The sequence below is a fragment of the Gigantopelta aegis genome, chromosome 7 (genome assembly GCF_016097555.1).
Source record: "Gigantopelta aegis isolate Gae_Host chromosome 7, Gae_host_genome, whole genome shotgun sequence".
Taxonomy (NCBI): domain Eukaryota; kingdom Metazoa; phylum Mollusca; class Gastropoda; order Neomphalida; family Peltospiridae; genus Gigantopelta; species Gigantopelta aegis.
The window spans coordinates 763,234-787,641 of record NC_054705.1 but is presented as its reverse complement, the minus strand read 5'-3'; the positions used below and the strand labels follow the sequence as shown (position 1 = coordinate 787,641).

At 50.7% G+C, this 24,408-nt stretch overlaps 1 protein-coding gene across 1 annotated transcript; it reads right to left on the bottom strand.

Annotated features, from left to right (window-relative positions):
• Window positions 1–2,275: 2,275 nt before the first annotated feature.
• On the bottom strand, window positions 2,276–14,143 carry LOC121377690 (failed axon connections homolog). Its single transcript, XM_041505772.1, has 6 exons — window positions 14,070–14,143; window positions 12,648–12,780; window positions 11,318–11,517; window positions 6,568–6,767; window positions 3,944–4,057; window positions 2,276–2,653 (listed from the first exon to the last, which is right to left on the bottom strand). Exons 1-6 carry the CDS (start codon window positions 14,141–14,143, stop codon window positions 2,514–2,516), a joined length of 861 nt encoding a protein of 286 aa, XP_041361706.1. The 3' UTR covers window positions 2,276–2,513.
• Window positions 14,144–24,408: the final 10,265 nt, after the last annotated feature.

Sequence of the window (24,408 nt, the reverse complement as noted above, 5' to 3'; positions counted from 1 at the left end):
CAGTCAGAGTGAAAGAAAGAAGTGTTTTAACGACGCACTCAACACATTTTATTTACGGTTATATGGCGTCAGACATATGGTTAAGGACCACACAGATTTTAAGAGGAAACCCGCTGTCGCCACTACATGGGCTACTCTTCCGATTAGCAGCAAGGGATCTTTTATTTGCGCTTCCCACAGGTAGGATAGCACAAACCATGGCCTTTGTTGAACCAGTTATGGATCACTGGTCGGTGCAAGTGGTTTACACCTATCCATTGAGCCTTGCGGAGCACTCACTCAGGGTTTGGAGTCGGTATCTGGATTAAAAATCCCATGCCTCGACTGGGATCCGAACCCAGTACCTACCAGCCTGTAGACCGATGGCCTACCACGACGCCACCGACGCCGGTCAGTCAGAGTGATTTCAATGACTTAATGGGCAGATGCAAGGCCACTACACCGACTTCTCTCTTACTAGCCGCTAATCCACATCCTGGACCGACAAGTATTTGAGGCTTTCCAACAGCTGGATATCAATAAAACAGTCGAGTTGAAGTGGAAATATGTGCAGGTATTCACAACAACAACCAGTAACAGACACTACACTGATCGCTTCACTAGACACCTGCCGGTTACAGTCTGCTAACAAACAAGTCCTTATAGACTTTGATCTCCTTCACCCAAACACAGAAACACATATGATGTAGATATACTGTGCAAAACATGACATTGGTGTGTGTGTATGCGTGTGTGTGCGCCTGTCTCTGTGTCTGTGTGTATGTGTGCGTATGTGTTTGTCTGTGTCTGTGTGGGTGTGTGCGCGTGCGTCTGTGTCTGTGTGTGTGTGTGTCAGTATGTGTGTCCGTGTGTATGTGTGTTTGTGTTTGTCTGCATGTGTGTGTGTGTCTGTGTGCGTGTGTCTGTCTGTGTGTGTGTCTGTGTGTGTGTGTGTGTGTCAGTGTGTGTGTGTGCAGGGTCGTAGCTAGCGGGGGGGGGGGGGGGATACCCGAATGGACCCACCGATGGGGATCGAACCCAAACCGACCGCGGATCAGGCGAACACTTTATCAAAGGGCTACGCCTGGCAACCTGTGTGGTTTTGATTGGTTCTCTCTCACGACTAACATTACATGGTCGTTACCTTTTCTTGCCTAGGATATGTCAGTGTCTGTTTCTGCGTATTCTGCTGTTTGGAACATATGTAAGAGGAACATTCATTTACGAGTCTTACAACCAGCTGCCTTTAAATACACACATGATTTGTGAACGATTAAAGGGACATACCCTAGTTTTTAAACACTACGGCATTTTTTTTTTACTATTAGAGCCGTTTTGTGATAACTGAACTTTACTTACATTTTATTATTTGGATTACCCATTTCCGTACATTCGAAGTGTGTTTGGTCATCCTAGTGTTTTTATTATCACAAAATGCATTTCTCATAGTTTTAAAAAACGCACGTGCGTCTGAGAAGTAACAGTTATGGAGTCGAGTTTTGGTCTATTTTAGAGGGTATTTCACCATTTCAAAGTCACAGACTCATGTTTCACTCAATCGTAACTTTATCTAAATGTGTTACAGGTTGGTAGACTAACTAAACTTAGTGTTAATCTTCACGGGTTGAAACTAGGGTCTGTCCCTTTAACTAAACTTAGTGTTAATCTTCACGGGTTGAAACTTGGGTCTGTCCCTTTAACTAAACTTAGTGTTAATCTTCACGGGTTGAAACTAGGGTCTGTCCCTTTAACTAAACTTAGTGTTAATCTTCACGGGTTGAAACTAGGGTCTGTCCCTTTAACTAAACTTAGTGTTAATCCTCACGGGTTGAAATTTGGGTCTGTCCCTTTAACTATAGAAATTACTTTTCAAGTTCACCTTTTACAATCCATGTTGATTTTGGCTTGACAGTGGTCAAGTTTCGCATTTATTCAACAATGTGACATACTATTTTAAAACATTAAAAATGGCACACACACACGTGTGTGTGTGTGTGTGTGTGTGATTTTTAATGTTTTAAAATAGTTTTATATGTTTCATATATATATATATATATATAATTATCAATAACATAACACCGTGTCCATGTTGCGTTCACCGACGTTTAGACCCTAGACATATCTAATATCACCTTTAATCACTTTAGGTCTTTAATATCTCTATTTTGTGTTGCTGTATGTACACCGACGTTTACACCCTAGACATATCTAATATCACCTTTAATCACTTTAGGTCTTTAATATCTCTATTTGGTGTTGCTGTATGTACACATGAAAACAAACACCAAACCCAACATAGTTACATTATGTTTTTTATTATTACAATCGATCATAGTAACATCACTAGTGCAGATATTACATGGTATAATAACACCTCCCTCCCTCCCTCCCTCCCTCCCTCTCTCCTCTCTCTCTCTCTCTCTCTCTCTCTCTCTCTCTCTCTCTCTCTCTCTCTCTCTCTCTCTCATATACACCAACAACAACAGGTCAGTAGTTTAATAACATGCTTTGAAACTCTGGATCCGCTCCTGATGCTACGGTCTGAATGTTTCCTCTCTGATAACCGTGTTTCTACCGATTCCAGAGAACTCCCCGTGAGTGATTTTGTCATCCCAGTCAGGCCAATACAGAGATTTCATTCTGTCACAGTACTTGACGAGGTTGGGGAATTTCTCTGTTAAAATAAACAATAAGAATTCAGATATATTACAGAGGTTATATTCCATCACAGAACTTGACGAGATTGGGGAATTTCTCTGTTAAAATAAACAGAAAGTATTGAGATATATTACAGAGGTTGTATTCTGGCACAGTACTTGACAAGATTAGAGTTTTTATCTGTTAAAATAAACAATACGTACTAAAATGTAGCATCCTCGTCCTCTGCCACTAATAAAGCTGGTCTGACCCACGGCACTAACTAACGACCGCCGGTAGTAGAGGTGCATAGTAGGTGGTTACAAGTGTCTCTTAACAATGCCAGAAGTAACTACTGAACACTCTCCGAAGTGGTCAGACTAAGCCCACAGCTAAAAGCTGATGGGGAATGGCAGGTGTGTGGCACATATAGCCACAAGAAACAAGTACCTGTCGCGGTTGAAGTGACAAGGACTGGGATGTGGAGGTCAAAAGATAGGAGTTGCTAGATCGGGAAGAAAGGAGATGAAATTCAGAGAGAAAGGAAAGGGGGCAGTGGGGGTAAAATGTAGCATACAGAGACCATTTTATGACAGTATTATACATGCATGAGAAAATGGTGTGTACAAATTAGCAAAACGTAAATCAGAAAATGGATGTATTGCTGTATATGTAGTCCACTGACCCAAGATCAAAGAAAACATCGCACATGGACTGGATTCACGAAACAACACTTGGTGACAACTAGTTTCCCGACTGCCAGGCATGTCAGTATGTTGCGTTTTACTTCAAATTAAAAATACTTACACTTTCCACCAAGTCAGGCATTATTTAATTATAACATACTACTACGTGTATGACTTTGACGTGTATTACTTTAATATGGATTATATATACATAACTACATACTAGATGTTGTGCTATGTTGTTCATTGTATGAGTTTATGGTGCGTAGCGGTCGAGTGGGATAAATTTTGCACATTATACAGGAGTGCAATAAATAACACGTGCAAACAACTGATATTTGGTTCTGTATTTATTACATACCAGCTATAGATATATATATATATCACGATTAACGAAAGTTTTATTAAATAACATAAATTTATTTTCCCTAGAAAGTTAGTCGAATGTTATTAAATTGACGGAACGCTGAACTGGCCAGGAACATTCGAGTGAACATCTACTACACATGCGAGGGTTTTTTTTTATTACATATATGTTGAATAATTTGTTTTATTGCAAGGTCAGAATTGTCTATATTACTATTAAATGAGTATGAAATTAAATTATTATATTGAATATAGGGTATCTCTGTATTTCTTACCAAGAAGTTTTTCCGGTTTCAATCCACGCATGTTGTATCGAGGCTGGCAAAGCATACCAAACAGAGAGCAATCCACTTCAGATGGCGTGTCTCCAAACATAAACATCTTATCACCTGTAGTGGAAACAAACTTTAGTAGACATGTTTTTCACCTGTGGAGTGGTATATACATACATACAGACATACATGCATATAGTCGGACATACAGACATACATACATGTAGACATACATACATGTAGACATGCATACATACATACACACATACAACTCGGAACGTATCGTGGGAAATCAGCAAGTTACGGGCGATTCGGTGCCATAGGTTCGAGTCCCAGCAACGGCTAGGGACAATTTGTGAGGTCAGAAAGCGAGAGATGGAGACAGAGAGACAGACGGGGGAAGGATTTAGAGAGAGGCACAGAGATAAAAAGGGAAAAAGACACACACACCCACACAGAGAGAGAGAGAGAGAGAGAGAGAGAGAGAGAGAGAGAGAGAGAGAGAGAGAGAGAGAGAGAGAGAGAGAGAGAGAGAGAGAGATAGAGAGAGAGAGAGATAATAGGTGAATAGCCCTTAAACATTGCTATAGTTTTCCTGTTGTGTTTTGACAAAGAGATCGGCACAGGCACTTGGAAACATAACAACAACAGTCATGAATGAATGGGCCGAGAAAGAGAAGATTCGTCACGAGTGTTTTTTAATATGGAAAATATCAACCGAGTTAATCGGTATTTGTGCAGTACTAAAGTCCCGTCCACCGGTAATATTATTTTATCACGATTAGCACAAATTAGTTTGACGTCACGCATTTTAACTAAATCTTATGAAAACATTACGCTTAGGTATACAGGTCTTGTTGGCTTGTAAAGAAATGACACCTTTACAGCAGCACATTATAACCTAGAGACCTTGAAAATATGCATATACCTTTAAAGTTGCATACCATTATTACACGGGTTAATAATTAAATTTCCGTTACATGCATTACAATATGACGTCATTACATAGGTCCAGACGTAGCAACGGCAATGTAAAAATTACGTCGCATACCTGTCAATTCTCACGCATTTGTAACAAACATCACGCTATCACGCAACGTTACTATAATCTCACACTTTTTTCTAAAAATAAATAAGAATTATAATCGTGGTTTATATCTTAGAGCTGAATGGAATTATATGCTGATTATGCAGGTCTCTGAATTCGTTACAGATTACTAACAATACAGCATATTGAAACTACCCTCGGTTCAATACAAACAATCACTCGCGGGTGCTACCGATGACCGACTTTGTATGGTTTAACATTAACCGTATTAATGAGTAAAACTTGCACTCGAACAAAACATTTTTATTTTTTATTTTTTAGACATTTCCATTTTGGACTTAACAACAAAAAACTTCGCCCTGGACCTGACCAAGAGCCTGCAGTCTCTGGACCCTGACTTCTAATTTTCTCACTCCACAGGTTGACAGCATTGACGTCGTCAGGGAACGCTATAACTGATGACGTCATTTTATATGGGCAAGTTGTCTTACTGAGCGTTATTGTTTATGGACCAAAAATAATACAAAATAAAGTATACACTTTTAATGTAATTATTAGCAAGTATGACTCAAATTTAGTTATAAGCATTGTCTGTTATTTCTGTTACGGTTCATCTGGGTATGAAAAAAGGTAACCATCTGCAAACGTATGCGAGAAGACGCTGAGAACGGCTTCACCGATTCACATAGTTTGCGGATGATTTGTTTTGAAAGAAATAACAGACAATACTTAAATACACTAAATTATCACATGGATTTTTGACATGGATATCACGGGTAAGTTATAAAATATACACCCAGTAGAAAGTGGAACGAAATATATATTGGATTCAACAATATTGTATTTACTTCTCTGATCAGTTGTCTACAAAGTTCACACTTGTGTGTGTGTGCGTTCGTGATGTATGCATGTGTGAGCGTGTGACTTTCTGTATGCCTTTCCCTGAGTGAGTGTGAGTGTGTATGTGAGTGTATGGGGGTGTAATTCAGACACGTCAGCTTCGTATACACAATATATCCATGTGACGTTCACATAATGGTCAGAACAAAATTTGATCTACTGAATGCGAGCAAGGAATGCCTAAACAAGTTGATATAACCGAATAGTACGTGTTGAATTCATAATAGTGAAACTACTGTGATGAACTGGGAATACCTAGTACGTGTTGAATGACGAATAGTAAAATTACTGTGATGAACTAGGAATACCTAGTACGTGTTGAATTCATAATAGTGAAACTACTGTGATGAACTAGGAATACCTAGTACGTGTTAAATTCATAATAGTGAAACTACTGTGATGAACAAGGAATACCTAGTACGTGTTGAATTCATAATAGTGAAACTACTGTGATGAACTAGGAATACCTAGTACGTGTTGAATTCATAATAGTGAAACTACTGTGATGAACTAGCAATACATAGTACGTGTTGAATTCATAATAGTGAAACTCTTGTGATGAACTAGCAATACATAGTACGTGTTGAATGACGAATAGTGAAACTACTGTGATGAACTGGGAATACCTAGTACGTGTTGAATCATGAATAGTGAAACTACTATTATGAACTAGGAATACCTAGGAAATCTGATATAGCTCGCATGTCGGCCTCGATAATGCGGTCCACTTCTTCAACAGAGTGCCGGCCCGTGCCTTGAGCCCAGACTGCCTTCCGCAGTGATCGACTGATGATCCAGAAAGCGAAGAACGGAAGTCCAAACGTCTTCATCATCAGCGACCTGTCCACTGGGTACACCCACCGATAGAGGAGGAGAGACCTGCAAATACATTGGTCATCAAGGTTGGAAGAAATGAAAGTAACCGTGGCCCAGTTACGTAGCCATAACTTATAATAAAGGACATATGAAGGTTCCCAGTGAGCAACATGGGATGTCCACATTTGATATGGCTTTCTTTTATATTATCTAACCCAGACAGACCTTATGTTCACAATAATAAAATACAAGTTAAATACAGTATACAAGTACATAAGCCATTCCTTACAGGAACTATGAGAGAATATCAAATAGATGAAAATAAAAATGAACGTACACACACACACTGTTTTTTGTTTTTTTTAGAGGAAACCCGCTGTCGCCACATAGGCTATTGTTTTACGACAGGCAGCAAGGGATTTTTTATTTGCGCTTCCCACAGGCAGGATAGCACAAACCATGACCTTTGTTGAACCAGTTATGGATCAGTGGTCGGTGCAAGATCTGGATCTGGATAATCTGGATTAAAAATCCCATGCCTCGACTGGGATCCGAACCCAGTACCTACCAGCCTGTAGAGCGATGGCCTAACCGCGACGCCACCAAGGCCGGTGGACACTCGATTAAAACATGGACTTCATCTTCAACACAGTTATTATTGCACATAGAGCAGATTCGCTGCTAAACAAGAAGCTTCTCATAACGCTATGTGTATCGGGTAACCTCGCATCTAAATTTGCCAACCGGCCTCGGTGGCGTCGTTGTTAGGCCATCGGTTTACAGGCTGGTAGGTACTGGGTTCGGATCCCAGTCGAGGCATGGGCTTTTTAATCCAGATACCGACTCCAAACCCTGAGTGAGTGCTCCGCAAGGCTCAATGGGTAGGTGTAAACCACTTGCACCGACCAGTGATCCATAACTGGTTCAACAAAGGCCATGGTTTGTGCTATCCTGCCTGTGGGAAGCTCAAATAAAAGATCCCTTGCTGCTAATCGGAAAGAGTATCCCATGTAGTGGCGACAGCGGGTTTCCTCTCAAAATCTGTGTGGTCCTTAACCATATGTCTGACGCCATATAACCGTAAATAAAAATGTGTTGAGTGCGTCGTTTAAATAAAAAAAAAAAATTCTTTCTAAATTTGCCAAAAGTACTCCTATAGTTATCTGACATGTTTTCACGAACACAATAGTAATAAAACAGAATAGACCACACTAGTTATGCATATATCGGTGGCGTTCCGTTAAAATATGTCACGCTGTTATTACCAACTGAGTTGACGCCGAATCACACGACTGCAACACCCCTATTAACAATGAAAATGACAATGACAATAGCCTTTATTCTCATAAACCGTAAGCTTACAGTGTAGAGAAGAATGAAATAAACACACACACACACGCACACACGCACACACGCACCTATACACACAAACACACACACAGAGACACACACACACAGAGACAAACAGACGCACACACACATCTTTATACAAATGAACAGTGCGCATGCGACGTAGATCTAACATGAAGGGCATACACAACTGACACATTTCTTTGAAACAAATATACTTTTACTGTTGAGCAATTAATTATATTATAAACTATTAGGATCTTTTCTGTATTTTTCTGGTATATATTGTTTTCATATTTAATAATATAGAATCTGTACATTTAAATATATAATGAAATTCGTCTCTAATCTCAAAAAAGATTACATATATGAGACATTCTGTTTTCTCTAAGAATATTATACCATATTCCTGTTTCGATTGGAGGTTTCTTTTTGTATGTTTTAAATTTGCAAAGTTGCAAACAACTGTGGGTACGCGCCTGCTTACATCAATGTAACATCCCTATTAACAACTGTGGGTCCGCGTCTGCTTACATCATTGTAACACCCCTATTAACAACTGTGGGTCCGCGCCTGTTTACATCAATGTAACACCCATATTAACAACTGTGTGTCCGCGTCTGCTTACATCAATGTAACACCCCTATTAACAACTGTGGGTATGCGTCTGCTTACATCAGTGTAACATCCCTATTAACAACGGTGTGTCCACGCCTGTTTACATCAATGTAACACTCCTATTAACAACTGTGGGTATGCGTCTGCTTACATCAGTGTAACATCCCTATTAACAACTGTGGGTATGCGTCTACTTACATCAATGTAACATCCCTATTAACAATGGTGGGTCTGCGCCTGTTTACATCAATGTAACACCTCTATTAACAACGGTGGGTCCGCGCCTGTTTACATCAATGTAACACCCCTATTAACAACGGTGGGTCCGCGCCTGCTTACATCAATGTAACACCCCTATTAACAACTGTGGGTCCGCGCCTGTTTACATCAATGTAACACCTCTATTAACAACGGTGGGTCCGCGCCTGTTTACATCAATGTAACACCCCTATTAACAACGGTGGGTCCGCGCCTGCTTACATCAATGTAACACCCCTATTAACAACTGTGGGTCCGCGCCTGTTTACATCAATGTAACACCCCTATTAACAACGGTGGGTCCGCGCCTGCTTACATCAATGTAACACCCATATTAACAACTGTGGGTCCGCGCCTGCTTACATCAATGTAACACCCCTATTAACAACGATGTGTCCACGTCTGCTTACATCAGTGTAACACCCCTATTAACAACTGTGGGTCCGCGCCTGCTTACATCAATGTAACACCCCTATTAACGAATGTGGGTATCGTCTGCTTACATCAATTTAACACTCCTATTAACAACTGTGGGTATGCGTCTGCTTACATCAGTGTAACACTCCTATTAACGACTGTGGGTATGCGTCTGCTTACATCAGTGTAACATCCCTATTAACAACTGTGGGTATGCGTCTGCTTACATCAATGTAACACCCCTATTAACAACTGTGGGTATGCGCCTGCTTACATCAATGTAACACCTCTATTAACAACGATGTGTCCACGTCTGCTTACATCAATGTAACATCCCTATTAACAATGGTGGGTCTGCGCCTGTTTACATCAATGTAACACCTCTATTAACAACGGTGGGTCCGCGCCTGTTTACATCAATGTAACACCCCTATTAACAACGGTGGGTCCGCGCCTGCTTACATCAATGTAACACCCCTATTAACAACTGTGGGTCCGCGCCTGTTTACATCAATGTAACACCCCTATTAACAACGGTGGGTCCGCGCCTGCTTACATCAATGTAACACCCATATTAACAACTGTGGGTCCGCGCCTACTTACATCAGTGTAACACCCCTATTAACAACGGTGGGTCCGCGCCTGCTTACATCAATGTAACACCCCTATTAACAACGGTGGGTCCGCGCCTGTTTACATCAATGTAACACCCCTATTAACAACGGTGGGTCCGCGCCTGCTCACCAATATATGGCTCCCTCCTCGGCCATCTTCTCAAAGTCTCTGGCTGGAACGGGAAATAGCCCAATGGGGCATCAACGGGGTTCGATCCTAGACCGACCGCATATCCAGCAAGTCCCATTGAGCTACGTCCCGCCCACTGCTTGATTAGAAAGGACATGGAGTTCCACTTGTTTGCGCTGCTCACCAATACAAGGTTCCCTCCTCACCACTACAAGGTTCCCTCCTCACCAATACACGGTTCCCTCCTCACCAAGACAAGGTTCCCTCCTCACCAGTACAGTACAAGCTTCCCTCCTCAGCAATACAAGCTTCCCTCCTCACCAATACAAGCTTCCCTCCTCACCAATACAAGGTCCCCTCCTCACCAATACAAGGTTCCCTCCTCACCTATACACGTTCCCTCCTCACCAATACACGGTTCCCTCCTCACCAATACAAGGTTCCCTCCTCACCAGTACAAGCTTCCCTCCTCACCAATACATGGTTCCCTCCTCACCAGTACAAGCTTCCCTCCTCACAAATACAAGGTTCCCTCCTCACCAATACAAGGTTCCCTCCTCACGTTCCCTCCTCACCAATACACGGTTTGCTCCTCACCAATACAAGGTTCCCTCCTCTACAAGGTTCCCTCCTCACCAATACAAGGGTTCCCTCCTCACCAATACACGGCTCCCTACTCACCAATACAAGGCTCAATACTCACCAATACACGGTTTCCTCCTCACCAATACAAGGTTCCCTACTCACCAATACACGGTTCCCTCCTCACCAATACACGGTTCCCTCCTCACCAATACAAGCTTCCCTCCTCAACAATACACGGTTCCCTTCTCACCAATACAAGCTTCCCTCCTCAACAATACACGGTTCCCTCCTCACCAATACAAGCTTCCCTCCTCAACAATACACGGTTCCCTAATCACCAATACAAGGTTCCCTATTCACCAATACACGGTTTCCACCTCACCAATACAGGGTTCCCTACTCACCAATACACGGTTCCCTCCTCACCAATACACGGTTCCCTTCTCACCAATACAAGCTTCCCTCCTCAGCAATACACGGCTCCCTCCTCACCAATACAAGCTTCCCTCCTCAACAATACACGGTTCCCTTCTCACCAATACAAGGTTCCCTCCTCACCAATACAAGGTTCCCTCCTCTACAAGGTTCCCTCCTTACCAATACAAGGTTCCCTCCTCACCAATACAAGGTTCCCTCCTCACCAATACAAGGTTCCTTCCTCTACCATCTTCTCGAAGGCTCTGGCCACCGCTCTCTGTTGACGACTGAGATTTGAGTTGAGGTCCACTCCGAACTTGTCGTTGAGGTAGTCCACGCAGAACGCAGAGTCAGCCACGTCGTCGTCGTTGTACTGTATCCACGGAGTCTTCCCCTTCGACGACATCTTGAACGAGTGAACACTCTGAAAGTGCAAAATATTCAACAGTTTGTTATTCACGAACACGGTTGGGTTTGTTTTTTGTTTTTGTTTTTTTAGCTCACCGTGAAAACACATTGTTTTTTGTTTTGTTTTTTCTACTTCTTCTTCATCGTCCTCGACTTAATCGCCATCATTCTCACAACAACCAGTATAACCACCACCATCACTATCATCATCATCATCATCACCATCATCATCATCGTCACCACCATCATCATCATCACCACATCATCATCATCATCATCATCACCACCACCACCACCATCATCATCACCACCATCATCATCATCACCACCATCATCATCATCGTCACCACCATCATCATCACCATCATCATCATCATCGTCACCACCACCATCATCATCATCGTCACCACCATCATCATCATCACCATCATCATCATCGTCACCACTATCATAATCGTCACCACCATCATCATCATCACCACCACCATCATCACCATTACCATCATCACCACCATCATCATCATCATCATCACCATCATCATCATCATCACCACCATCATCATTACCATCATCATCGTCACCATCATCATCACCACCATCATCATCATCGTCACCACCATCATCATCGTCACCACCATCATCATCGTCACCACCATCATCATCACCACCACCACCACCACCACCACCATCATCATCACCATTACCATTATCATCATCATCACCACCACCACCACCATCATCACCACCACCATCATCACCACCACCATCACCATCATCATCGTTATTATGATCACTATCATCATCACCATTATTATCAGCAGCAGCAGCAACAACAGCTGTAGTAGCAACATCAGCAACAACAACATCCTCATCACACACACTAGTCTTATTAAAAGTCTTGCAAGCTGGAAAATGTATGCCCACTTATTTCGTTCTTTTTGCAGTAAAATGTTTTCAATCAATCCTTATTTTATAACACAATAGCCATTATCAATTCTTGAGAGAGAGAGAGAGAGAGAGAGAGAGAGAGAGAGAGAGAGAGAGAGAGAGAGAGAGAGAGAGAGAGAGAGAGAGAGAGAGAGAGAGACAGAGACAGAGATACAGACAGAGAGACAAAGAGGGGGTAGGGTAAGTAGATGTGTTTACCTGGTACGGTATTTTGGCCATCCTGAGATAAGTTTCCAATTTGAGCGGGAAAGGCGACATGCTTGGTGCGTACGGGCCGCGTCCGATCTGACGTAATATGACAAGGTCACGTGGGTTGGCTGCTGGTGGTGATCTGTATGAATAAAGAGAATACCGAAGGCGTGTAACTTCTCGAATGTTGAAATGCTCGTTCCCCTTAAAATCTCGTGTTTGTCAAATTAATACAACAGAGCTACGAGAGTCAAGTTAAAGTTTTTAAAGTTAATTTTGAGAAATTGTATGTTTGTTTAACGACGGCACTAGTGCATATCGAGTTACAGTGTTAAACATTATTTTGGTAATTATTAGCAGCAAAAGAACTTTTATATGCACTTTTTCACAGAGAGGATACAATATACCACTACCTTTAATATTCTAGTCGTGGGGCACTGGTTGGAATGGGAAAAACAATCACAGGATAGGTCTACTGATGCAGTTCAATCCTGCGAACAAAGACACCCAGACGAGCGCTCTACTGGCTGAGCTAGTAAGTGTTCATCCTTTTAAAAAATACTAGTAAGCCTATCATAGCGTATAGTTTACTTTGTTTCACAACACCACTAGAGCACATTGATTTAGTAATCGTCGGCTATTGGATGTCATACATTTGGTAATTCTGACATTTTATCTTAGAGAAGAAATCCGCTAAATTTTTCCATTATTAGCAAAGCATTTTTTATATACACAATCCCACAAACAGGATAACGCATACCACGATCTTTGATATACCAGTTGTGGTGCACTGGCTGGAACGATAAATAGCCCAAATGACTCACGAAAAAGTAAAGTTTGTTTTATTTAACGACGCCACTAGAGCACATTGATTTTTTATCTTATCATCGGCTATTGGACATCAAACATATGTTCATTCTGACACTGTTTTTAGAGGAAACCCGCTGTCGCCACATAGGCTACTCTTTTACGACAGGCAGCAAGGGATCTTGTATTTGCGCTTCCCACAGGCAGGATAGCACAAACCATGGGCTTTGTTGAACCAGTTATGGATCACTGGCCGGTGCAAGTGGTTTACACCTACCCATTGTGCCTTGCGGAGCACTCACTCAGGGTTTGGAGTCGGTATCTGGATTAAAAATCCCATGCCTCGACAGGGATCCGAACCCAGTACCTACCAGCCTGTAGTCCGATGGCCTAACCACGACGCCACCGAGGCCGGTAAATGACTCACGTCGACGGGGATCAATCGAGCGTTTTACCACTGGGCTACGTCCTGCCCCTACCAGAGAGCGCTATCAGGGTGTTAACCTCGACACCAATATACGAGATTAGGTGGAGTGCAAACAGAGAGCGCTATCAGGGTGTTAACCTTCACACCAATATACGAGATTAGGTTCAGTGCAAAGTCGCTGTGACACAAACACTCACTGTTTGAAGAAAATCTTCTTGACGACGACGACGACGGCAGCCGCGGCCACGACACCCCCAGCGATGTGCAGCATCTTGTACAGCCCGCATACACGAGGTGTGTACCCAGGACAGACAGCCCACACACGAGGTGTGTACCCAGGACATACAGCCCGCATAGGTGTGTACCCAGGACATACAGCCCGCATACACGAGGTGTGTACCCAGGACATACAGCCCGCACACGAGGTGTGTACCCAGGACATACAGCCCGCATACACGAGGTGTGTACCCAGGACAGACAGCCCGCACACGAGGTGTGTACCCAGGACAGACAGCCCGCACACGAGGTGTGTACCCAGGACAGACAGCCCGCATACACGAGGTGTGTACCCAGGACAGACAGCCCGCATACACGAGGTGTGTACCCAGGACATACAGCCCGCATACACGAGGTGTGTACCCAGGACAGACAGCCCGCATACACGAGGTGTGTACCCAGGACAGACAGCCCGCATACACGAGGTGTGTACCCAGGACATACAGCCCGCATACACGAGGTGTGTACCCAGGACATACAGCCCGCATACACGAGGTGTGTACCCAGGACATACAGCCCGCATACACGAGGTGTGTACCCAGGACATACAGCCCGCACACGACGAGGTGTGTACCCAGGACAGACAGCCCGCACACGAGGTGTGTACCCAGGACAGACAGCCCGCACACGAGGTGTGTACCCAGGACAGACAGCCCGCACACGAGGTGTGTACCCAGGACATACAGCCCGCATACACGAGGTGTGTACCCAGGACATACAGCCCGCACACGAGGTGTGTACCCAGGACATACAGCCCGCATACACGAGGTGTGTACCCAGGACAGACAGCCCGCACACGAGGTGTGTACCCAGGACAGACAGCCCGCACACGAGGTGTGTACCCAGGACAGACAGCCCGCACACGAGGTGTGTACCCAGGACAGACAGCCCGCATACACGAGGTGTGTACCCAGGACATACAGCCCGCATACACGAGGTGTGTACCCAGGACAGACAGCCCGCACACGAGGTGTGTACCCAGGACATACAGCCCGCATACACGAGGTGTGTACCCAGGACATACAGCCCGCACACGAGGTGTGTACCCAGGACAGACAGCCCGCACACGAGGTGTGTACCCAGGACAGACAGCCCGCACACGAGGTGTGTACCCAGGACAGACAGCCCGCATACACGAGGTGTGTACCCAGGACAGACAGCCCCACACACGAGGTGTGTACCCAGGACAGACAGCCCGCACACGAGGTGTGTACCCAGGACAGACAGCCCGCACACGAGGTGTGTACCCAGGACAGACAGCCCGCACACGAGGTGTGTACCCAGGACAGACAGCCCGCACACGAGGTGTGTACCCAGGACATACAGCCCGCACACGAGGTGTGTACCCAGGACATACAGCCCGCACACGAGGTGTGTACCCAGGACATACAGCCCGCACACGAGGTGTGTACCCAGGACATACAGCCCGCACACGAGGTGTGTACCCAGGACATACAGCCCGCACACGAGGTGTGTACCCAGGACAGACAGCCCGCACACGAGGTGTGTACCCAGGACAGACAGCCCGCACACGAGGTGTGTACCCAGGACAGACAGCCCGCATACACGAGGTGTGTACCCAGGACAGACAGCCCGCATACACGAGGTGTGTACCCAGGACAGACAGCCCGCACACGAGGTGTGTACCCAGGACAGACAGCCCGCACACACGAGGTGTGTACCCAGGACAGACAGCCCGCACACGAGGTGTGTACCCAGGACAGACAGCCCGCACACGAGGTGTGTACCCAGGACAGACAGCCCACACACGAGGTGTGTACCCAGGACAGACAGCCCACACACGAGGTGTGTACCCAGGACATACAGCCCCGCACACGAGGTGTGTACCCAGGACAGACAGCCCGCATACACGAGGTGTGTACCCAGGACAGACAGCCCGCACACGAGGTGTGTACCCAGGACAGACAGCCCGCATACACGAGGTGTGTACCCAGGACAGACAGCCCGCATACACGAGGTGTGTACCCAGGACAGACAGCCCGCATACACGAGGTGTGTACCCAGGACATACAGCCCGCATACACGAGGTGTGTACCCAGGACATACAGCCCGCATACACGAGGTGTGTACCCAGGACATACAGCCCGCACACGAGGTGTGTACCCAGGACAGACAGCCCGCACACGAGGTGTGTACCCAGGACAGACAGCCCGCACACGAGGTGTGTACCCAGGACAGACAGCCCGCACACGAGGTGTGTACCCAGGACATACAGCCCGCACACGAGGTGTGTACCCAGGACAGACAGCCCGCACACGAGGTGTGTACCCAGGACAGACAGCCCGCACACGAGGTGTGTACCCAGGACATACAGCCCGCATACACGAGGTGTGTACCCAGGACAGACAGCCCGCACACGAGGTGTGTACCCAGGACATACAGCCCGCATACACGAGGTGTGTACCCAGGACATACAGCCCGCACACGAGGTGTGTACCCAGGACAGACAGCCCGCATACACGAGGTGTGTACCCAGGACAGACAGCCCGCACACGAGGTGTGTACCCAGGACAGACAGCCCGCATACACGAGGTGTGTACCCAGGACAGACAGCCCGCACACGAGGTGTGTACCCAGGACAGACAGCCCGCACACGAGGTGTGTACCCAGGACAGACAGCCCGCACACGAGGTGTGTACCCAGGACAGACAGCCCGCACACGAGGTGTGTACCCAGGACAGACAGCCCGCACACGAGGTGTGTACCCAGGACAGACAGCCCGCACACGAGGTGTGTACCCAGGACAGACAGCCGCACACGAGGTGTGTACCCAGGACAGACAGCCCGCACACGAGGTGTGTACCCAGGACAGACAGCCCGCACACGAGGTGTGTACCCAGGACAGACAGCCCGCACACGAGGTGTGTACCCAGGACAGACAGCCCGCACACGAGGTGTGTACCCAGGACAGACAGCCCGCACACGAGGTGTGTACCCAGGACAGACAGCCCGCATACACGAGGTGTGTACCCAGGACAGACAGCCCGCATACACGAGGTGTGTACCCAGGACAGACAGCCCGCACACGAGGTGTGTACCCAGGACAGACAGCCCGCACACGAGGTGTGTACCCAGGACATACAGCCCGCATACACGAGGTGTGTACCCAGGACAGACAGCCCGCACACGAGGTGTGTACCCAGGACAGACAGCCCGCACACGAGGTGTGTACCCAGGACAGACAGCCCGCACACGAGGTGTGTACCCAGGACAGACAGCCCGCACACGAGGTGTGTACCCAGGACAGACAGCCCGCACACGAGGTGTGTACCCAGGACAGACAGCCCGCACACGAGGTGTGTACCCAGGACAGACAGCCCGCACACGAGGTGTGTACCCAGGACAGACAGCCCGCACACGAGGTGTGTACCCAGGACAGACAGCCCGCACACGAGGTGTGTACCCAGGACATACAGCCCGCATACACGAGGTGTGTACCCAGGACAGACAGCCCGCACACGAGGTGTGTACCCAGGACAGACAGCCCGCACACGAGGTGTGTACCCAGGACAGACAGCCCGCACACGAGGTGTGTACCCAGGACAGACAGCCCGCACACGAGGTGTGTACCCAGGACAGACAGCCCGCATACACGAGGTGTGTACCCAGGACAGACAGCCCGCACACGAGGTGTGTACCCAGGACAGACAGCCCGCACACGAGGTGTGTACCCAGGACAGACAGCCCGCATACACGAGGTGTGTACCCAGGACAGACAGCCCACACACGAGGTGTGTACCCAGGACAGACAGCCCGCACACGAGGTGTGTACCCAGGACAGACAGCCCGCACACGAGGTGTGTACCCAGGACAGACAGCCCGCACACGAGGTGTGTACCCAGGACAGACAGCCCGCACACGAGGTGTGTACCCAGGACAGACAGCCCGCATACACGAGGTGTGTACCCAGGACAGACAGCCCGCACACGAGGTGTGTACCCAGGACAGACAGCCCGCATACACGAGGTGTGTACCCAGGACAGACAGCCCGCACACGAGGTGTGTACCCAGGACAGACAGCCCGCACACGAGGTGTGTACCCAGGACAGACAGCCCCAGACAGCCCGCACACGACACGAGGTGTGTACCCAGGACAGACAGCCCGCACACGAGGTGTGTACCCAGGACAGACAGCCCGCACACGAGGTGTGTACCCAGGACAGACAGCCCGCACACGAGGTGTGTACCCAGGACAGACAGCCCACACACGAGGTGTGTACCCAGGACAGACAGCCCGCACACGAGGTGTGTACCCAGGACAGACAGCCCACACACGAGGTGTGTACCCAGGACAGACAGCCCGCACACGAGGTGTGTACCCAGGACAGACAGCCCGCACACGAGGTGTGTACCCAGGACAGACAGCCCGCACACGAGGTGTGTACCCAGGACAGACAGCCCGCACACGAGGTGTGTACCCAGGACAGACAGCCCGCACACGAGGTGTGTACCCAGGACATACAGCCCGCATACACGAGGTGTGTACCCAGGACATACAGCCCGCACACGAGGTGTGTACCCAGGACAGACAGCCCGCACACGAGGTGTGTACCCAGGACAGACAGCCCGCACACGAGGTGTGTACCCAGGACAGACAGCCCGCACACGAGGTGTGTACCCAGGACAGACAGCCCGCACACGAGGTGTGTACCCAGGACAGACAGCCCGCACACGAGGTGTGTACCCAGGACAGACAGCCCGCACACGAGGTGTGTACCCAGGACAGACAGCCCGCACACGAGGTGTGTACCCAGGACAGACAGCCCGCACACGAGGTGTGTACCCAGGACAGACAGCCCGCACACGAGGTGTGTACCCAGGACAGACAGCCCGCATACACGAGGTGTGTACCCAGGACAGACAGCCCGCATACACGAGGTGTGTACCCAGGACAGACAGCCCGCACACGAGGTGTGTACCCAGGACAGACAGCCCGCACACGAGGTGTGTACCCAGGACAGACAGCCCGCACACGAGGTGTGTACCCAGGACAGACAGCCCGCACACGAGGTGTGTACCCAGGACATACAGCCCGCACACGAGGTGTGTACCCAGGACATACAGCCCGCATACACGAGGTGTGTACCCAGGACAGACAGCCCGCACACGAGGTGTGTACCCAGGACAGACAGCCCGCACACACGAGGTGTGTACCCAGGACAGACAGCCCGCACACGAGGTGTGTACCCAGGACAGACAGCCCGCACACGAGGTGTGTACCCAGGACAGACAGCCCGCACACGAGGTGTGTACCCAGGACAGACAGCCCGCACACGAGGTGTGTACCCAGGACAGACAGCCCGCACACGAGGTGTGTACCCAGGACAGACAGCCCGCACACGAGGTGTGTACCCAGGACAGACAGCCCGCACACGAGGTGTGTACCCAGGACAGACAGCCCGCACACGAGGTGTGTACCCAGGACAGACAGCCCGCACACGAGGTGTGTACCCAGGACAGACAGCCCGCACACGAGGTGTGTACCCAGGACAGACAGCCCGCATACACGAGGTGTGTACCCAGGACAGACAGCCCGCATACACGAGGTGTGTACCCAGGACAGACAGCCCGCATACACGAGGTGTGTACCCAGGACAGACAGCCGCGCACACGAGGTGTGTACCCAGGACAGACAGCCCGCACACGAGGTGTGTACCCAGGACAGACAGCCCGCACACGAGGTGTGTACCCAGGACAGACAGCCCGCACACGAGGTGTGTACCCAGGACAGACAGCCCCGCACACGAGGTGTGTACCCAGGACAGACAGCCCGCACACGAGGTGTGTACCCAGGGACAGCCCGCACACGAGGTGTGTACCCAGGACAGACAGCCCGCACACGAGGTGTGTACCCAGGACAGACAGCCCGCACACGAGGTGTGTACCCAGGACAGACAGCCCGCACACGAGGTGTGTACCCAGGACAGACAGCCCGCACACGAGGTGTGTACCCAGGACAGACAGCCCGCATACACGAGGTGTGTACCCAGGACAGACAGCCCGCACACGAGGTGTGTACCCAGGACAGACAGCCCGCACACGAGGTGTGTACCCAGGACAGACAGCACACGAGGTGTGTACCCAGGACAGACAGCCCGCACACGAGGTGTGTACCCAGGACAGACAGCCCGCACACGAGGTGTGTACCCAGGACAGACAGCCCGCACACGAGGTGTGTACCCAGGACAGACAGCCCGCACACGAGGTGTGTACCCAGGACAGACAGCCCGCACACGAGGTGTGTACCCAGGACAGACAGCCCGCACACGAGGTGTGTACCCAGGACAGACAGCCCGCACACGAGGTGTGTACCCAGGACAGTACAGCCCGCACACGAGGTGTGTACCCAGGACAGACAGCCCGCAGCCCGCACACGAGGTGTGTACCCAGGACAGACAGCCCGCACACGAGGTGTGTACCCAGGACAGACAGCCCGCACACGAGGTGTGTACCCAGGACAGACAGCCCGCACACGAGGTGTGTACCCAGGACAGACAGCCCGCACACGAGGTGTGTACCCAGGACAGACACATACACAGGTGTGTACCCAGGACAGACAGCCCGCACACGAGGTGTGTACCCAGGACAGCACACAGTGTACCCAGGACAGACAGCCCGCACACGAGGTGTGTACCCAGGGACAGCACACAGGTGTGTACCCAGGACAGACAGCCCGCACACGAGGTGTGTACCCAGGACAGACAGCCCGCACACACGAGGTGTGTACCCAGGACAGACAGCCCGCACACGAGGTGTGTACCCAGGACAGACAGCCCGCACACGAGGTGTGTACCCAGGACAGACAGCCCGCACACGAGGTGTGTACCCAGGACAGACAGCCCGCACACGAGGTGTGTACCCAGGACAGACAGCCCGCACACGAGGTGTGTACCCAGGACAGACAGCCCGCACACGAGGTGTGTACCCAGGACAGACAGCCCGCACACGAGGTGTGTACCCAGGACAGACAGCCCGCACACGAGGTGTGTACCCAGGACAGACAGCCCGCACACGAGGTGTGTACCCAGGACAGACAGCCCGCACACGAGGTGTGTACCCAGGACAGACAGCCCGCACACGAGGTGTGTACCCAGGACAGACAGCCCGCACACGAGGTGTGTACCCAGGACAGACAGGCACACGAGGTGTGTACCCAGGACAGACAGCCCGCACACGAGGTGTGTACCCAGGACAGACAGCCCGCACACGAGGTGTGTACCCAGGACAGACAGCCCGCACACGAGGTGTGTACCCAGGACAGACAGCCCGCACACGAGGTGTGTACCCAGGACAGACAGCCCGCACACACGAGGTGTGTACCCAGGACAGACAGCCCGCACACGAGGTGTGTACCCAGGACAGACAGCCCGCACACGAGGTGTGTACCCAGGACAGACAGCCCGCACACGAGGTGTGTACCCAGGACAGACAGCCCGCACACGAGGTGTGTACCCAGGACAGACAGCCCGCACACGAGGTGTGTACCCAGGACAGACAGCCCGCACACGAGGTGTGTACCCAGGACAGACAGCCCGCACACGAGGTGTGTACCCAGACAGCCCGACACGAGGTGTGTACCCAGGACAGACACACGAGGTGTGTACCCAGGACAGACAGCCCGCACACGAGGTGTGTACCCAGGACAGACAGCCCAGGACAGACAGCCCGCACACGAGGTGTGTACCCAGGACAGACAGCCCGCACACGAGGTGTGTACCCAGGACAGACAGCCCGCACACGAGGTGTGTACCCAGGACAGACAGCCCGCACACGAGGTGTGTACCCAGGACAGACAGCCCGCACACGAGGTGTGTACCCAGGACAGACAGCCCGCACACGAGGTGTGTACCCAGGACAGACAGCCCGCACACGAGGTGTGTACCCAGGACAGACAGCCCGCACACGAGGTGTGTACCCAGGACAGACAGCCCGCACACGAGGTGTGTACCCAGGACAGACAGCCCGCATACACGAGGTGTGTACCCAGGACAGACAGCCCGCACACGAGGTGTGTACCCAGGACAGACAGCACACGAGGTGTGTACCCAGGACAGACAGCCCGCACACGAGGTGTGTACCCAGGACAGACAGCCCGCACACGAGGTGTGTACCCAGGACAGACAGCCCGCACACGAGGTGTGTACCCAGGACAGACAGCCCGCACACGAGGTGTGTACCCAGGACAGACAGCCCGCACACGAGGTGTGTACCCAGGACAGACAGCCCGCACACGAGGTGTGTACCCAGGACAGACAGCCCGCACACGAGGTGTGTACCCAGGACAGACAGCCCGCACACGAGGTGTGTACCCAGGACAGACAGCCCGCACACGAGGTGTGTACCCAGGACAGACAGCCCGCACACGAGGTGTGTACCCAGGACAGACAGCCCGCACACGAGGTGTGTACCCAGGACAGACAGCCCGCACACGAGGTGTGTACCCAGGACAGACAGCCCGCACACGAGGTGTGTACCCAGGACAGACAGCCCGCACACGAGGTGTGTACCCAGGACAGACAGCCCGCACACAGCCCGCACGCACACGAGGTGTGTACCCAGGACAGACAGCCCGCACACGAGGTGTGTACCCAGGACAGACAGCCCGCACACGAGGTGTGTACCCAGGACAGACAGCCCGCACACGAGGTGTGTACCCAGGACAGACAGCCCGCACACGAGGTGTGTACCCAGGACAGACAGCCCGCACACGAGGTGTGTACCCAGGACAGACAGCCCGCACACGAGGTGTGTACCCAGGACAGACAGCCCGCACACGAGGTGTGTACCCAGGACAGACAGCCCGCACACGAGGTGTGTACCCAGGACAGACAGCCCGCACACGAGGTGTGTACCCAGGACAGACAGCCCGCACACGAGGTGTGTACCCAGGACAGACAGCCCGCACACGAGGTGTGTACCCAGGACAGACAGCCCGCACACGAGGTGTGTACCCAGGACAGACAGCCCGCACACGAGGTGTGTACCCAGGACAGACAGCCCGCACACGAGGTGTGTACCCAGGACAGACAGCCCGCACACGAGGTGTGTACCCAGGACAGACAGCCCGCACACGAGGTGTGTACCCAGGACAGACAGCCCGCACACGAGGTGTGTACCCAGGACAGACAGCCCCCGCACACGAGGTGTGTACCCAGGACAGACAGCCCGCACACGAGGTGTGTACCCAGGACAGACAGCCCGCACACACGAGGTGTGTACCCAGGACAGACAGCCCGCACACGAGGTGTGTACCCAGGACAGACAGCCCGCACACGAGGTGTGTACCCAGGACAGACAGCCCGCACACGAGGTGTGTACCCAGGACAGACAGCCCGCACACGAGGTGTGTACCCAGGACAGACAGCCCGCACACGAGGTGTGTACCCAGGACAGACAGCCCGCACACGAGGTGTGTACCCAGGACAGACAGCCCGCACACGAGGTGTGTACCCAGGACAGACAGCCCGCACACGAGGTGTGTACCCAGGACAGACAGCCCGCACACGAGGTGTGTACCCAGGACAGACAGCCCGCACACGAGGTGTGTACCCAGGACAGACAGCCCGCACACGAGGTGTGTACCCAGGACAGACAGCCCGCACACGAGGTGTGTACCCAGGACAGCACACGAGGTGTGTACCCAGGACAGACAGCCCGCATACACGAGGTGTGTACCCAGGACAGACAGCCCGCACACGAGGTGTGTACCCAGGACAGACAGCCCGCACACGAGGTGTGTACCCAGGACAGACAGCCCGCACACGAGGTGTGTACCCAGGACAGACAGCCCGCACACGAGGTGTGTACCCAGGACAGACAGCCCGCACACGAGGTGTGTACCCAGGACAGACAGCCCGCACACGAGGTGTGTACCCAGGACAGACAGCCCGCACACGAGGTGTGTACCCAGGACAGACAGCCCGCACACGAGGTGTGTACCCAGGACAGACAGCCCGCATACACGAGGTGTGTACCCAGGACAGACAGCCCGCACACGAGGTGTGTACCCAGGACAGACAGCCCGCACACGAGGTGTGTACCCAGGACAGACAGCCCGCACACGAGGTGTGTACCCAGGACAGACAGCCCGCACACGAGGTGTGTACCCAGGACAGCCCGCACACGAGGTGTGTACCCAGGACAGACAGCCCGCACACGAGGTGTGTACCCAGGACAGACAGCCCGCACACGAGGTGTGTACCCAGGACAGACAGCCCGCACACGAGGTGTGTACCCAGG